General features: G+C 41.9%; 1 protein-coding gene across 2 annotated transcripts in view; it reads right to left on the reverse strand.

The window, feature by feature from the left end:
• TKT (transketolase) overlaps positions 1-16765 on the reverse strand; it is a 57812-nt gene that overhangs the window by 15468 nt on the left and 25579 nt on the right. For both annotated transcript variants that reach the window (XM_033926162.1, XM_033926161.1), the window contains exons 5-9: positions 16291-16482; positions 15232-15350; positions 12785-12978; positions 10845-11009; positions 8208-8364 (exon numbers count right to left, since the gene is read on the reverse strand). In XM_033926162.1, the coding sequence (XP_033782053.1) occupies positions 8208-8364; positions 10845-11009; positions 12785-12978; positions 15232-15350; positions 16291-16482 (827 nt within the window). The remainder of the gene's footprint in view (positions 1-8207; positions 8365-10844; positions 11010-12784; positions 12979-15231; positions 15351-16290; positions 16483-16765) is intronic.

Consider the following 16765-nt stretch of genomic DNA (forward strand, 5'->3'; position numbering starts at 1 on the left):
CCATTTTTTTTTACCATGGAAACATGGGCAAGAGTGAGTGGGGATCACTCCCACCCCAACATACCACGAGACCACCAGAGAGATAGATTAGGCCTAGGGGGTGGCTACCAGTGAGTCTGGGGGTGGGCAGAGGAGCTAAGAGCAAGCTGTGTTCATTCAGGGGAGCTGGCAGTGGCGGCAGTACAGGAGTGAAATGTCAGACTTAATGGGAGACAGAAGGAAGAAAAGGAAAGATGGAAAGGGAGGAATGCTGAAATATAAACCTCCTTTAAAAAAAAGTGGGGGATGGGAATGTTCCAGGTATATATTCAAGTATATATTACAATAGTTCAGAATTTATGTTCAAAAAAGTTTTTATTAAGGACAACATACCAACAATAATCAGCAAAGCAATACAAAGATAAACATGTACCCCACCACTTACATTTTCTCCCCAACTCCCCGTTCCCAACAAGAAACCAAACAATAGAGACGCAACTCCAGCAGTAACCAAACCCGTCTAGAAACCCCCCCTCCCGCACAAATAAAGAAAACAGCAGAGTAAAAGGAGAAACAATTCCAACCCCCCCACCCCCCAATCCTAGCGCCACTTACAACAAAGCAGATAACCAAAATAGTCTACCTTAGGCACTTAAATAGAAAGGAGCAAGAATAAGGAATCCCCACCCCACAAGAATCCCCAAACCCACAAACGCAAAGAAAATAAATGCAAGAAATGAAGAGAAAAAGGAACCCCCCCAAAAAAAACCAACAACCTCAGGAGTAGATGAGACTCACAATGGGTCACCAAACATCAGCACACCGTGAACGCCAACCCTACAACCCACTGAAAACATCCCTGCGAGCTTTATGACTAAGAGAAGATAAGTAAGGCCTCTAGATTTGAAGAAAGTATTTCTGCTTTGGAGTAGCTCCCGCCATCTGTCGTTAATAGTTCAGAATTTAATTCCAATTGTTGAAGGCATGCAGGAACAAAAGCTTCCAGCCCACACAGTATGAGAATAAGGAAATACGGGATTTTTACAAGTGTTGCAAAATTCCATATGCAAATCTGCAATCCTGAGCGTTAAATAGTTCCTTTTCCCAGAGAAACTAAATGTATATTCTATGACATCAGGTTAGTCACCACCAACAGGTTTATATAAAATAAAGCTGGGTGGGTCAGACAACTGCTATTGAATCTCTGCAATGACTTTTGTGAAACAGAACTAGTACATACACTACAAAAGCAACTTCTATGAACTCTTACTTGCATTTTGCGATAAAAGGAAAATGTCAAAAGGTAATTATCGGTTATCAAATATTTCTGGTGGTGAGGCCAGAAAATGGGATGATGAGAATCAGGAAATGGATACTGATTCTTGATATAAAAATGCAAATAGTCATATAGCAACATGTTACGAGTATAAACATTCTCTGGAATATGCATCGGTGGATGTAGTGTCTCATTCTTCAATTTAATCAATAGGGGAAAACCCTCAAGCCACTCAAGCTAAAATACTGCCTATAGTAACATAGTAAATGGCGGCAGATAAAGACCTAAACGGTCCATCCAGTCTGCCCATAAGTTATATCCATTAAAAAATACATGGTTAAATTAACTTGTCTCTTCTTTGATATTTCTGGGCCGTAGACTGTAAAGTCTGGTATTGTCCTAGGTTCCAAATGCTGAAGTTACCATCCAAGCTTACTCCAGCCTATCCAACCATCCCGTTGTTTGCAGGATATCTACCGTACAGTCTAGCCAGTAACATCCTCATGTTCCAAATTAATGGAGTTCCCATTGATGCCCAACCAAGCCCATCCTACACCAAATCACCATATATGGGACACAAACCGTGCAGGGTATACATACTTAGGTCTTCCAGTCTCTTCTCATACTTCTTTTGGTTCAAACCCCTTACCATTTTCTTCGCCTATCCTTCACCAGATACGGCCTCCAAAATTGAACACAATACTCCCAAGTGCGGCCTCACCAATGACCTATACAAGGCCATCAACACCTCCCTTCTTCTGCTGGTTATTCCTCTTTCTATGGTACCCCTTCTTCTCTCTTTATACAGAGAAATAACTACCACATTAAACGGCAACAGGTATTAGAACTCTTTCTTCACTGACTTGCTTTAGAAAAACCCTGAAAACGTATCTTTTACAAAATACCTTACAATTGATAGAACTTTTTAGCTGATAATTGTATGCTGATATCTACTGATTCTCCTTCTTCTAGTATTGTTTATCAATAATCTTTAAGATTATGTTTTGTGAACTAGTTCGAGTCCCCTAGGGCAGGGGTAGGCAATTCCGATCCTCGAGAGCTGGAGCTAGGTCAGGTTTCCAGGATATCCACAATAACTATGCATGAGATAGATTTGCATCTCAAGGAGGCAGTGCATGCAAATCCATCTCATACATATTCATGGTGGAGATCCTGTAAACCTGACCTGGCTCTGACTCTCGAGGACCAGAATTGCCTACCCCTGCCCTAGGGGAATGACCCGGTATATAAGATCAAGGATTACATTAGATTGACACTCCTAGCTGATCTAGGTGCCTACCTTAATTTTTTTAATTGGTTAACTCAGTGCTGATAAAAGCAATGTACCTCAGGTACATCTTGACATAAAACTTACAATTTTGTTTAAAATGTAACAGCACTAAAATGACTAAATACATAAGCATTAATTCATTGTACTATTTCGGTAATTTTTGTTAAGTTACGGTTCATTTGTTAAATTTGTTCTTAGTTTTCCTTAACGGATTTACAGAAGACAGTTTATGGCCTTGTTTTTTCTTCACAGATTCATCACTATTGTATTTCGGTATCATAAAAATTGAATACCCATCTTCAATTAATACAAAATACAGCTTCTAAGATTATACGTCACAAATCCAAATTTGATAGGATCATTCCATTGTTAATTATTGTTGGGTTTGTTGGTCAAACTAGATGGGCCATTTGGCCTTTATCTGCCATCATATTTCTACGTTTGTTTGTTTTTACATTGGTTGCAGCATTCATTGAAGTCTTTGTTTTTCTTTTAAGACATTATATGGATTGTGTCTTTTTTATCCTCTTTACAAATGGGGACTAGACAGACAGGGAAAAATGCTTGAATACCTGTATAAATTCATGTAAACTGTTTTGAGCTCCCCTGGGAGAACAGTATACAAAAAATTGAATAAATAAATAATTGAAAGCGCCATTAAAAACCAATTAAAAAAGCATTAAAAAAATTAATTACCTGGTAGGCACCTAACTCGGTAAGATCCTACACTGAGATGCCTATCAGCAAGTAGGCATGGTTAAGGGCGGATTCGGGTCTGAATTTGGGTGTGGATTGACATAGGTGAACTCATTTAGGCCAAGAAAATCCTATGGATTCAATGCCACTAGGCACGATTATATAAACAGAGCCTAGTGGATGATTGACAAGCATGCCAAACGGCACCTAGGAGTAAGCCACCATTTATAGAATCAGGACCTAAATGAGATTGTCTCTGCAGATGCGAGTACCATGTCCCTGGCAGCCCTCTCTTTATCAAGAGATGCTGCTGTTTTGCGACATGCTTTGGAGGTGTTCAGATGCTGCTGCAAATCAGCCAGTTATGGAATGAAGAACTTCACACTCTTAACCAAGTTTTTCCATATATGAAAGAGTATAGGGCTAGAGCGGGGGTCCTTATTTTCAAGAAGCGGCCATACAGGTCATTCCAAATCACCAAAGGGGTTGGTGGTGGAGGGAGTTTGCCAAGTGGAGTAGAGAGTAGAGAATGACACGGAGACAAAATTCATCACCGCTCCTGTCCCCAAGGATAACCGCAGGAAACCATCTCCATGTAATTCTTTAAGGAGAGAGGGAAGAATCAGAATATGAATGGGCACAGCCACTGACTCTCAAGCTTTGCATTGAAGAATGCTGGTATAGAAGGGCTGAGGTTGAGATAGCCATTAAAGAATGACACGGGATGGTTTCCCACGGGGACAAGAACGGTGATGAATTTTGTCACCGTGTCATTCTCTAGTATAGAGGTCATCTTCAGTGTGATAATCACGGTGGGAAGCCCCCGAAGTCCCCCCCTTAGAATTTGTTGCCATGCCTCTATGCCATGCAGACATCCTCAGCTGACGAAGCTTGAGAAACCTGCTAGCCTGTCATTACCAAAAAAAAAAAAAAGGGGGGGGGAAAAAAGCCACAAAAATATATTCCTCTGTAGGCTGATACGCAGGCACAGGCACAAAATTATGGTGGACTAGAAAACTGAGCTTTGTGGGCTGCATGTAGCTTGTGGGCTATAGTTTGCAAATCCCTTCTTCAGGAAAAAAGAATGCTAAGAGGGTGACAAATAAAAAAAACATCTCTATTTCAAATATATAGACATCATCAAATATGTCTACTAGCAACCTCAGGCAGTGAAACCACCTCGCCTACTTACCGATAACACCTCTGAAGGGGAAATAAAGATCCTGCTATTCAGGAAATTTGTCAAGACAAACTAATGCCATACCTTAATTTATCCCTGATCTTGTACATTTCTGAATAAGTCAGAGTCCTGATCCTGTAAATTCTGGAAATGTCCAGCTTACCTCTTTTGTAATCCGCCTAGAACTGCAAGGTTAAGGCAGAATAAAAGTCACTAATGTAATGTAATAATATCCGTCTGCATTTCAGTACTCCTACATAATGATGTTAAGGAACTGTAAAGCAAGGAACGGAAAATCCCCTCCATGCCGTATCTTCCCTCTTCCTCTATATGGTGCTAGTACGATTGTATAACATTTACCAGAATATCCACACCTCAACTAAATTGATGTGTTACAACTTGTTACAGCATCTCTTTCATCACTGATCTACTGCTATGGCTGTTCATAATCAAATTCCAGGTTACACGTCCCGGTTCTGTCACAAAAACCGTACCACAACAGCAAAGCGGGTTTCAGTGAAAAGCGATATCTAATTTACAAAGGCACAAGCAATGACAACTTTGAATGAGAAATAAGAAAATCTTTTCAAATACGGACCGTCCCTGGGTTAAGAACGAGTTCTGTTTTTAAAAAAAAGTCCTTAAGTCAAATTTGCATGCAACTCAGAACATGCGTGAACCTGTGTGTATTTGGCCTAGTTCATTTGAAAGAGAAGTGGGTTTTAAAGGGGGGAGGGAAAAGTACGAATTAGAGAATGATGCAGGGAAAAAATGTATCCCCGACACCACCCCGTCCCCATCTCCACAAGCCATCTGATCCCATATGCACAAGCCTCCAATAGTTATGATTTTATACTGAGCTTATTTTATTAAAGTATAAAAATAAACAATATTCTGTACAATTGTCATTTTATAAACACAAATAATACAGAGCAAGGATCAACAAAAAATCTCTTGTCTCCCCCCTCCCCTTCACAAATATCCCCCTCCACTATTGAGAAAACTGAATAAGCTAAATTATTACAGAATGCTGCATAGAAAAATCATGCTAACAGAATACCGCAGTCATACATGACAAGAATAGTGTTAGGGGAATGCCCCCTGGTCAGAGATAGCCCTAAGCCAGTAGGAAGCTAAAGAAGTATGAAGTTATGCCTAACACCAGCTCTAGCAGGGTACATATTTCAAATCTGATATATTTTAATCACAAAATAAAAATTATTTTATTCTACCTTTTATGGTCTTGTCATTTTATTCTTCAAATCATGTTGGTCTCAGGCACTAGTTTCTGTTTTCTTTCGTCTTTTCTAAACTCAGATGCCAGGGTCTCATGACCATTTGACATTTCTTCTTTCTCCATGCTTACCATTCATCTTCTCTCTCTGTGTATGTTTTGTTCCCCATCTCCCTTCTCTATGTCTCCTATACATCCTTTTCTAGTATTTCCCCTGTGCCCATCTCCCTGCCTTCATCATCTCACCATTCTATGATCCCTTCCTCCAATGTACAGTATCTCTTCTCTATACCCCTATGCTCCCCACTGTCCAGCATCTTCCTTCTGCGCTCTTATTCTCCATGTCTAGCCATCTTCTGTGTCCATTTACCCTCCCATGTTTCCCCTGTGTGTCCATATACCACCCTCATGCAGATGCAGCATTCCCCATCCATGCACACCATCTCTCCTCTTTTTGCATATGTCCCTGTGTCCAGCTTCTCCCCTCTCTTCAATGTGTCTCTTACACTCTTTTTCCTCCCTCCTTCCGCTATGTTCAATATTTCACTCACTCTTCCTTCATCCCCTTGGTTCAGCTTTTCTCTCTTTCCTTCTTTCTCTTCCTCCCTGCAGGTCCTGCACTTCTCTCCCTTCCCTCTAGCCCCCTTCCCATGGGTCCAACACCTCTATTCCCTCCCTTCAGCACCCAGATGTGGGTCTGGCACCTCTCTCCTTCCCTCCAGCTCCACTCCACTCACCACATGGGCCCAACACCTGTTTCCCTTCTCCCCCGCAGTCTCCAGACCAGATCCAGCAACTGTCTCCCCTTAAGCTCCAGCCAGTCCAGCAGCCCAAGCAACCCCCTCCTCCATTCACGGGTGTTGCAGCAGCCCTCCCTCGTTAGTCCAGCAGCCCCCCTCCCTTCCTATTGTGGGTCCAACAGCCTCCTCCCTCGCGATCGTGGCTACAAGCAAAAAAAAAAACCCAAACCTGTGACTCCCCCATCAGCTCCTTTGCACCTCCCGGGGAGGGCCTACCAGCATCTTAGAAGCGTTCGTAAGACAAAGAGGCAACGTCTCGCACATGCAGAACTGAAGTTCACTGAACCTTATTCCCGCTGAGTCCCCTTTCAATGTAACACTATTGTTCAACCTGCCTCATACTTCCTCGGGTGGGGAAGTTGAAGAGGCAGCATTCATGAAGCCTGAGAGGTGAAAGGTGTCCATCATCACTCAATGGTGACACCTGCAGGCTGGGTATAAAATGCATACATACTGACTAGAGAATGACACGGTGAAAAAATTGGTCCCCGTCACCGCCCCGTCCCCGTCTCACCATCCTCTGCACCGCCCCGTCACCGCCATTCCCTTCACCGCCCCGTCACCGCCACTGCCACCCCATTCACCGCCCCGTCACCGCCACTACAACCCCATTCACCGCCCCGTCACCGTCACCGCTGCATACATAAAAGCCTCAAACGGGTACGATTTTATATACTTTTCTAATATCTCCCCTATGTATCTGCCATTGCCCCCCCCTGTGTCCATATACCATCCCCATGGCATGTCCCCTTTTTGTCTCTGTCCCTATGCCCCATGCACATAATTTCCCCTCTTTCTGTTACCTTCCTGTGTCCAGATTTCCCCTATCTTCCTCTTCCATACCAGTGTGTCTCTTCTTTTCAACCCCATCTAGCTTTTTTCCCTCTTTCTTCCCCCCCCCTGCTTCTAGCATCTGGCTCACCTGCCTGTCCTTCCCTTTCTTTCCTGCTGTGGGTTTTTCTTTCCGTTTTCATCCCCTTGGCCCAGAATCCTTTTCCCTTTCACTCCCTCCTTACAGTCTGAGCCGGGAACACGGGTGATCGCACGGTCCTCGCAGCCCCCACCCGCCTGCCCAATCGATCCAGCTCTCTCCCTTCTCCTCACCTTAATTTGCAGGCTTTCGTTTTCAGCGACCTGCACGCTTTCCCAAAGAGCCGCACACGCGCGGCTGCTCAGTGTTCAATCTTCTGCTCTGCTGCAACTTCCTGTTTCCGGTTGCGTCAGAGCAGAAGATCGAAACTGAGCAGCAGCGGCTCTTTGATAGCGTGCGGGTCGCCGAAAAAGAAAATCTACAAACTAAGGTGAGGAGAAGGGAGAGAGCTGGCTAAACACTAGAATCGATTGGGCAGGCGGGTGTGAGCTGCGGGGACCGCGCGATCCTTCATGCCTCACTGCGGGGACAAGACCCATTCACCGCCCCGCGGGCGGTGAATGGCCTTGTCCCCGTCGCCGCAGCGACTGCTAGTTTTCTTCCCCGTTTTCGGCGGTGACCCGCGGCTAAAATGCGGTGGCCGCGGGTAAACCGCCACCGTGTCATTCTCTAATACTGACTTCTATAGGGAACTGCAGTCTCTGATCCTATCCAAAGGCAGCTAGTGCAATCAATGAATTAGTTAGCTGGGTAATCGTAAAACAATGGGCCCAACTGGAAGTTGATTAGAACTGAACCATAAATATGAGGTCGGTAAATGATTATTCAAACAATTTGCTTTCAAGACAAGATGTGCGTCCAACTCTAGAAAGCCACTTACCGATGGAAACCCCACAGTGCGAGCCACACAGGTTGATGTTACTCTCAGAAATTGCTGCCATACGGATCTGATCAAAAGCTCTGGTGAAAAATGTGGCAAAAGTGCTGGCGAATGCAATGGTCCTGTCACGGGTGGTGGCACCAACGGCAATGCTCACCTTTTGGGGGGGGGGAGGGGAGAGAAGAGGAGCACAAAAAAAAAAATCTCAAAATAAGGCTATTTCAATAATATAATCCAATACTTAGCCACACCAGTAAACATGTTTTATTGCAAAGTAAAAAGGGGTTAAGCCTTTAGCACACAGTGGGCACAAACAGTTAAGGCTAAACTCAAATAGGATACTGGTCTTTGACCTAAGGGCTGCCGCGTGAGCGGACTGCGGGGCACGATGGACCACTGGTCTGACCCAGCAGCGGCAATTCTTATGTTCTTAACAGGCATGCATGCATTACAGAAATGCATGAAAACATTTTGCTGTATTTTGCCTGTTTGCGAGTGTTACTGATTTTTGAACAATACTTTTCGGAGGAGGGGTTTGTCATAGGTAGAATGGATGTTAGTGTATGCTCACCATAATACGCTAGCTGGATGACACAGAGTTAACACGGCAGCACCTAGCATCTTCTAAAAAGGAGGCAGTAAATTTTTGCAGGTATCTGTTTATACCTCTGCTGTAAAACTGTTTTGGAGTAAATGCTATATCCTGTGGAAAAAGTGTATTCTGAATTACTGGTTGGCTGATGTTCCTCTCTCCTTCTGGTATTGGAGGAATAAATTACACGAACTTATGGGATGGGAGGCCCGAATAGCTCACTCCTCTCGCCGCAGAAGTAGAGACTTTGTCAATACTTGGTCTCCTTATTTGGACATTTTGCCTCCAGGGAGTCGTAGTCGCATCTTGAACAGACTGCAGCTGTATTCTACCTCCACCGGTCTGACCTTGGGTAACCTTTTTTTTTTTTTGTCCTTGGAGTTGGGGGGGAGGGGGGCAGTAGGGGGGGTCAGGTATGCCGAGGGGGGGGGGTGGAGGGAGGGATTGAGGGAAGGGGTGCCTTTGTAATTCGGGAGGACATCAGAGTCCGGTCCTCTTGGGGGAGGGTCCCTTTCTTGTATACCTTTAAATCTCTTGTCTGCCATTTTGCATTTGTTGGTTTGTGGTTCTTTTTTGTTAATAAAAACAGATACATTTTTGCAGGTGCCACACGCTAATGGGAACAGTGCATGAACTGCAAGTCAAAAGAAGAGATCCACATTAAAATCGGGACTTAGTGCGTAGGAGAGACCTGCATTACAATGCATTAAGACTAGATTTTGCTCTACTTTAGTAAAAGGGCCCTTTAACAATGTGGCTGTATAAAGGCTTACACTCCTATAGGAGCCTGGTCAACATCCAAAGCCTCAGGATATCCAGGTCCTCCTTTTCATCTTTTCACAAGTGTCTGAAGGCTTATTTTTTTTCCCTGACAGCTTTTCAAAATCTGTGATGGGACACTGTCATTACAGTTTTATTTTTTGTCTGCTTATTATAAAGAACGTTAGCTTGTTATGTAGAATTTGTTTATTAAATCAGGATTTTTTTTCTTCTTTTTTAAGTATTACTTAAGATTGAAGATTTTGAGAAAGTTTTAAATGCGATATGTCACTATTAGAATGTTAGGGTTTGCTTGTTTAATTAGGTTTACGAGTGTATTTTTTGGATATGCAGGATGTACATGTTTTATATAAATAAATAAGTAGAGTATCAGCCAAAGTCAAAGAGTTCTTAAAAAAAATCTTCATTAAAGTTAAGTTAAAATACTGCCAAACATGGCTCTGTTTCGCCCTGCAAAGGCTGCTTCAGGGGGTTTAGCTTTTACCTTATGATGTCAGCAAAAGAAAACCTGCAGACCTCTTGACTCCTAACCGCACCCGAAAAAAGCGAAACCAGTTCCTGAAACTGCCAAGAGTTTAAAAATGGTGCCGTTTATTGAAAACGATTACAAATCCAACATCCTCAGTGTATTAAAGCCAAACACGTTACAGAGAAATAAAGTCACTTGCTGTAATCTGATGACCAGACCTTACACGGGCCATGTTTCGGCAGTATATGACTTCTTCAGGGGGTCCTTTGGGATACAAGCATATAAAACATCAACATACATAGAAAATGTCTATTAAAAATTGCAAGAGAGTTTGTCACTAACACCACAAAGTAAAGTTAAGCCTCTAAAGCAGCCCATGCAGAGTGTAACACAGCCATGTTGGGCAGTTATTATTATAATTTTTGATATACCACAATATATCCGCTCTGCGACGTCTATATGGTTTGCAACCAGGTAATTTTATCAGGAACTCTATGGGCTCCTTTCACTAAGCTGCGATAGCGTTTTTAGCGCACGCCAAACCCGCACTACGCAGCTAGAACATAACGCCAGCTCAATGCCGGCGTTAAGGTCTAGCGTGCGCCTCAATTCAGATTGCGCTAAGACCACTATGGCAGCTTAGTAAAAAGAGCCCTACGTGTTTTTCCCTACTTTAACAAAAAAAAATGTTTTAAGATCTCTTTGACTATGAATATGCGTGCACTTCCGATTGCCCACGCAGAAAAAAAGAAGAAACTATCACATCCATCTCTTTAAGCAGAAGACAAGACATTACCATGTTTTGTTCGGCAATGTAACACTCAATGTAACGACCAGGATGCTCCTTCTTGAACAGCTCCGAGAAGGTTGAATTCTTTGTGTCTCCGTCCATGGCAATCACCCGGTCGCTGGCATGGCCTAATTTTGCTAACGCACTTCCGTAGGCTTTGCGGGTGGCTATCTACAGGAAACAGAAGCATAGTCGTTACGATATCGTGTACTCCTTCTCCTACAATACTTATTATGAGCACCAGGAGCAGAAGAACATTAGCCAACAATGACCTAATGATTCACAGCCCTACAAGAACAATGTAGAGCTCAAATCTCAGGCTGCTCATCTGGCATCTGCCCGACTGCCCCACCCAACTTAGAACTTCTTTTCTTCCAAAACTCACTCTTCCATTTCCTTTATCTCTGCAAATCTCATCCCCCAGTTCCCTCAGCCTGCAAATTTGGAAGGTCATATGTGACTCCTATTAGAGAATGACACGGTGACAAAATTCATCATCATTCCCGTCCCCGCGGATAACCGCGGGAAATAAACCCGTGTCATTTTCTAGTGTCTATTTCATCCTCTGTCCTTCTACGCCAGCATTCTTCAAAGCAAAGCTTGCGGCCATTCATACTCTGATTCTGCCCTCTTTCCTTAAAGAATGACATGAAGATGGTTTCCCGAGGTTATCCGCGGGGACGGGAACTGTGATGAATTTTGTCACCATGTCATTCTCTAACTCCTATCTCTCATCCTCTGCAAATATTCACTAATAAGATCAGAAAACTACACCCCTTGAATGCTGCAAGCTAGCTGAGTTTTCAAAACAGGCACCCTGAACGTGCAGGACATGCATTTGCATGAATTATATTCACCGTATGCAAAGGCAACCCATGTGTATTTAGGACTCCTTTTACTAAGGTGTGCTAGCGGTTTTAGCGCACGCTACAATGCTCCCCGTGCGCTAAATGCCAACGCCTCCATAGATCTTGCGTTAATATTTTTCAGTTAGCGCGTGGTTTGCGCGTGCTAAACACGCTAGCGCACCTTAGTAAAAGGAGCCCTTGGTGTGAGTGTTCTAATACATTGAGTTTGTAGCTCTCTAGGACTGGTGTTGTCTACCTCTGCTCTATATCAATACATTCCATCTCTTTACTGTTAATATTTTAAAATCAATAAAGTTTAATTTAAAAAACAAACAAACATTCCATCTCTTTACTGTTAATATTTTAAAATCAATAAAGTTTAATTAAAAAAAAAATCCATCTCTTCTTTTCAGAACATAGTACCAAAATCCTTATCCACTCTCTTCACTTCCTGCTTAGAACACTATTAAGTTGCTCCTCATGTCTTCCACTGAAACTTTTTGTCTATTCAGCCTCCTGACAAAGAACAGGAGAACCAAATCCACAAACCACAACGACATAAAACAAAAAGTGGAGATGTCCAACGTAGACTGGTGAATTCAATCTTCTTTCTCAAAAGGTCCTTTATTCATCCCCCCAAAAATCTCAGTGACGCAATCTGCAATAAAATGAATTTCAAAAATCCCTCCCAAAGTGCTGCTTTAAATCTGGGCTCAACACATAGCAAAATCTTGCACCGCCTAAAAAAAATATAGAGTATAACCAGAAACCAGGCTAAGCACATTAGCAATAGAGACTGCACTAACGCATGTTAAGCCCAAATTCTAGCACATTTTAGTAAAAGGGCCCCTAATTCAGGTATCAGTATCTGCCTATAGAATGTAATTACTCAACAATACAGATAAAAATGATATGTGGACCTTGTGCAGCAAAGCTGTATGTCCTCAAGCACGGCTTTATTCTACTAAGGATACCAAAATAGCATTTCATTGCAACGGTCTTATGTTGGTTTCTTTTATTTTTTTTAGTTTAGTTACTGACAATGAATTAAGTTCTGTGATTTCTTCAATTTGCATTTGTGTATTTCTGCCGACATACCTTAACTCCCATTTTGTAGTTTGGTGGAGAGGGCATCTTGATGTCCTTAATAGTCACAGCTGGTGCATCCTCTAGGGGCAGCGTTGGGCACAGCTTCTTTTTGCCCTCTATTCTACCCTCAATTTTCTTAATGGCTTCTTCGGCCATTTCTTTGGGGAGGGGTTTACCGTGCCAGTTCTCCTTGTCTTCAACACCTGCAGGTTTTAAAAGCACGCAACACACAAAAGAGTGGGGCAGAAGCCAGTTACTGTGAAATACGATTGTGAGCCCACTAGGCCCAGAAAAAAAGTACATGTATGTAATAGGCAAACTGCTTTAGTTGATCCGCAGAGAGGGAGCATACCAAGAATCAATTAAAAAAAAATAATAATAATATAAGTGTGCTAACCGATTTAGAGCACCCATAGAATATAATGGATGCCATAGCATTTAGCATGCTAATCGTTAGGGTGCATCAAATCTGTTAGCGAAGCTTAATAAAAGGACCCCAAAGTGATCGCGGCAAACTTCTTTAATGCACAGTGAAAACAATGAAAAAGGATCTGCAGAAGTTAGAGGAATGGTCTAATATCTGGCAACTAAACTTCAAAGCAAAGAAGTGCAGTAATTTGGGGGATTAGAAATCGGAAGGAGCCTTATGTGCTGGGAGGTGAGTGGCTGATGTGCACGGATGAGGAGCGGGACCTTGGGGTGACAGTGTCCGAAGATCTAAAGGCAAGGAGACAGTGTGACAAGGCGGTGGCTGTTGCCAGAAGGATGTTGAGCTAGATAGAAAGAGGCGTAGCCAGTAGAAGAAAAAAGGTATCGATGCTCCTGCACAGGTCGTTGGTGAGGCCCCACTTGGAGTACTGTGTTCAATTTTTAAGACCGTATCTGGCAAAGGATATAAGAAGACCTGAAGCGGTCCAGAGGAAGGCGACGAAAATAGTAGGAGGTTTGTGCCAAAAGACATATGAGGAGAGACTGGAAGCCCTGAATATGTAGGAGAGACAGGGGAGATATGATTCAGACGTTTAAATACTTGAAAGGTATTAACATAGAACAAAATCTTTTCCAGAGAAAGGAAATATGGTAAAACCAGAGGGCATAATCTGAGGTTGAGGGGTGGTAGACTCAAGAGTAATGTTAGGAAATTCTTCTTACGGAGAGGGTGGTTGATGCCTGGAATGCGCTCCCCAGGGAGGTGGTGGAGAGGAAAACGGTGATGGAGTTCAAAAAGCGTGGGATGAACACAGAGGATCTCTAATCAGAAAATAATGGTATAAATCAGTGGTCTCAAACTCAAACCCTTTGCAGGGCCACATTTTGGATTTGTAGGTACTTGGAGGGCCTCAGAAAAAATAGTTAATGTCTTGTTAAGGAAATGACAATTTTGCATGAGGTAAAACTTTTTATAGTCCATAAATCTTTCCTTTTGGCTAAGTCTTAATAATAATATTGTAATTTATAGCTAAAGAGACATATGATCATGAAACTGTTTTATTTTACTTTTCTGATTATGATAAACATACCGAGGGCCTCAAAATAATACCTGGAGGGCTGCATGTGGCCCCCGGGCCGCGAGTTTGAGACCACTGGTATAAATTGAAGAACTAAGGAGACTACAGGAGATGCACAATACCAGGCAGAGCTCTGGGTTTCTGGCCCAGAAATATCTAAGAAAAAGAACAATTTAAATTAAATCATTAAATTACAGAGATTGTATGTTTGGGAATACAGGATGGACCATTCAGGTCTTTATCTGCCATCATTTACTATGTTACTATGGGGGGGGGGGGGGGTGCTCACAATCTGGCTAATGTACCTGGGGCAATGGAAGTGTTAGTAACTTGCCCAGGGTCACAAGGAGCAGCACTGGGCTTGAACCTGCAACCTCAGGGTGCTAAGGCTGCAGCCCTAACCACTAGGCCACTCCTCCATCCTGGTTGTATATTTCATAACCACTTTATTATTTTTCTTTTTTTTTTTCATAAATCTTTATTGATTTTCAAATATTGACAGTGCAATACAAATGTAACTGAACATATAACAATCAAGAAAAGCACTTTGAACTTACAAATATTCAAAAGCAATCATTTCCCCCCCCTTAATTATTTTTCTCTGTTTTATATGACTTGCAAAATAACAATAACAATTATTGAACTAACATTTTTATCATTGTAAAACACCTGGATAATTTACACTGTTGTTGACATTAAAAGGAAGAGGACCACCAACATTTGAAAAGGTCCAATGAAATCATCTAGGTCCTTTGTGCCTCAAGCTATTCTAAATAGTGCGACTGTGAGCAGACAAGACCAGGAGCAAGAGACCATGGAAGCGCCATATGCTTACGTAATGGGACACGTACTAGTTTTTAAAAAAGGAAAAAATTAATATCTTACCCTTTACTAGTTTGCTTTCAAACTGATGTAAATTAACATTTGAAGACTTCATCTGTTCATTACCTGCGATTCCTTTTCCTTTAAATGTCTTTGCAATGATGGCGGTTGGTTGATTCTTGACTTGACCGAATGCCTTGCAGAGTTCTTCTACACTATGTCCGTCTACTACGACCGCATTCCAGCTATAAGGAAAACAGGAGATTTTATTCCTCACACTAATTCAAATTTTGATGTAGAGTTGTTTATTAACACCTACTCTAAAGCACCGGAGAAAACTTGTTCTCCAAAAAGGACCAAGGAGAATAAAATTGAGGAGTTTTGTAGTGCTGCAACATCGATGGATCAGCCAGCCCAACCCTATATTCCTTGAATTACATGATCATCTTGGGACTACACTATAGCTCTAAACTCCCCAGTATAATTTAAGATATAGAGGGAATTTTGCATTAAAAAAAAATCCACTGAAGAAATAAAGCAAGTTATTTTAAAGAGGATCAAAATGAAATGTAATTTTTATTTGGTTCTCAGCAATGGCTCTCAAGCCCTTGTGTGCCCTCAACTGTAAGCAAAACCAGACATTATCTTTCTTTATTTTTGGTAAATCTTTATTCATTTTAAAGCCAAAAATAAGTGCAACATATTATACAGTCGTTTACACTTTAACAGCACTTAAATTCAAGCAGAATTATATGACAAATACATATATCATCCCCCCCCTTCTACTTATCTAAAAATTTGCACTCAAAATTAAAAAAAAAAAAAAAAAAAAAAATCTTCCCACCCACCCTGGACCTGTATTATCAAAAGGGAAAATTAACAATCACTCCTTACAGAATTTTGTCAATGGCTCCCAAATATCCATAAACTTCCTATAATGTCCCTGTTGTATGGCCACCATACGTTCCATTTTAAAAGTGTGACACAGAGATTCCCACCAAAAAGTATAATTTAACCGATCCCAGTTTTTCCAGTTTCTCAAAATAAGTTGTGTGGCAACCCCCTGTCATTAGAAACTCTCGTTATCTTTCAAGACTGTTTATTTTAAAAGTCAAGCTAACTTTCTTCTCTAGTTGGAGGGGGATAAAAAGTGCTAATTCTTCCTCCTGTATTCTAATTACATACCCAAATGCTTCACAGCGCTTCTGATAGATGTCCACTCTGTGCTGCAGTGGTGCTGGGTCACTTTGCCCAAGGCGGTTAACGTCAAAGATGGCAACCAAATTATCCAGCTTGTAGAAGCCAGCAAAAGCCATGGCCTCCCAGACAGACCCTTCAGATGACTCTCCATCTCCAAGAAGGCAATAAACCCGATAGCTAGGGGGAAAACACAATATGCTCCAGAAATAGTCTGCATCTAGCAAGAACCAGTGCTCAAGGTTTAGATAATAATAATAATAATAATAATAATAATAATAACAACAGTACATTAAAGATGAAAAGGATCTTACCTCTTTTAAAAAATCCTTAAAATCTTATCTCTTTAAAGACGCTTTTAACCTTTAAATTTTAGATAAGATCAATGTTCTCATGTTTTTTTATCTTTCCCGTTCCCCATTATTTTTTTCCTTTTTTGTTTATTTCCTCTAAGAAAAACTAT

This window comes from Geotrypetes seraphini, chromosome 17 (genome assembly GCF_902459505.1).
Source record: "Geotrypetes seraphini chromosome 17, aGeoSer1.1, whole genome shotgun sequence".
NCBI classification, from domain to species: domain Eukaryota; kingdom Metazoa; phylum Chordata; class Amphibia; order Gymnophiona; family Dermophiidae; genus Geotrypetes; species Geotrypetes seraphini.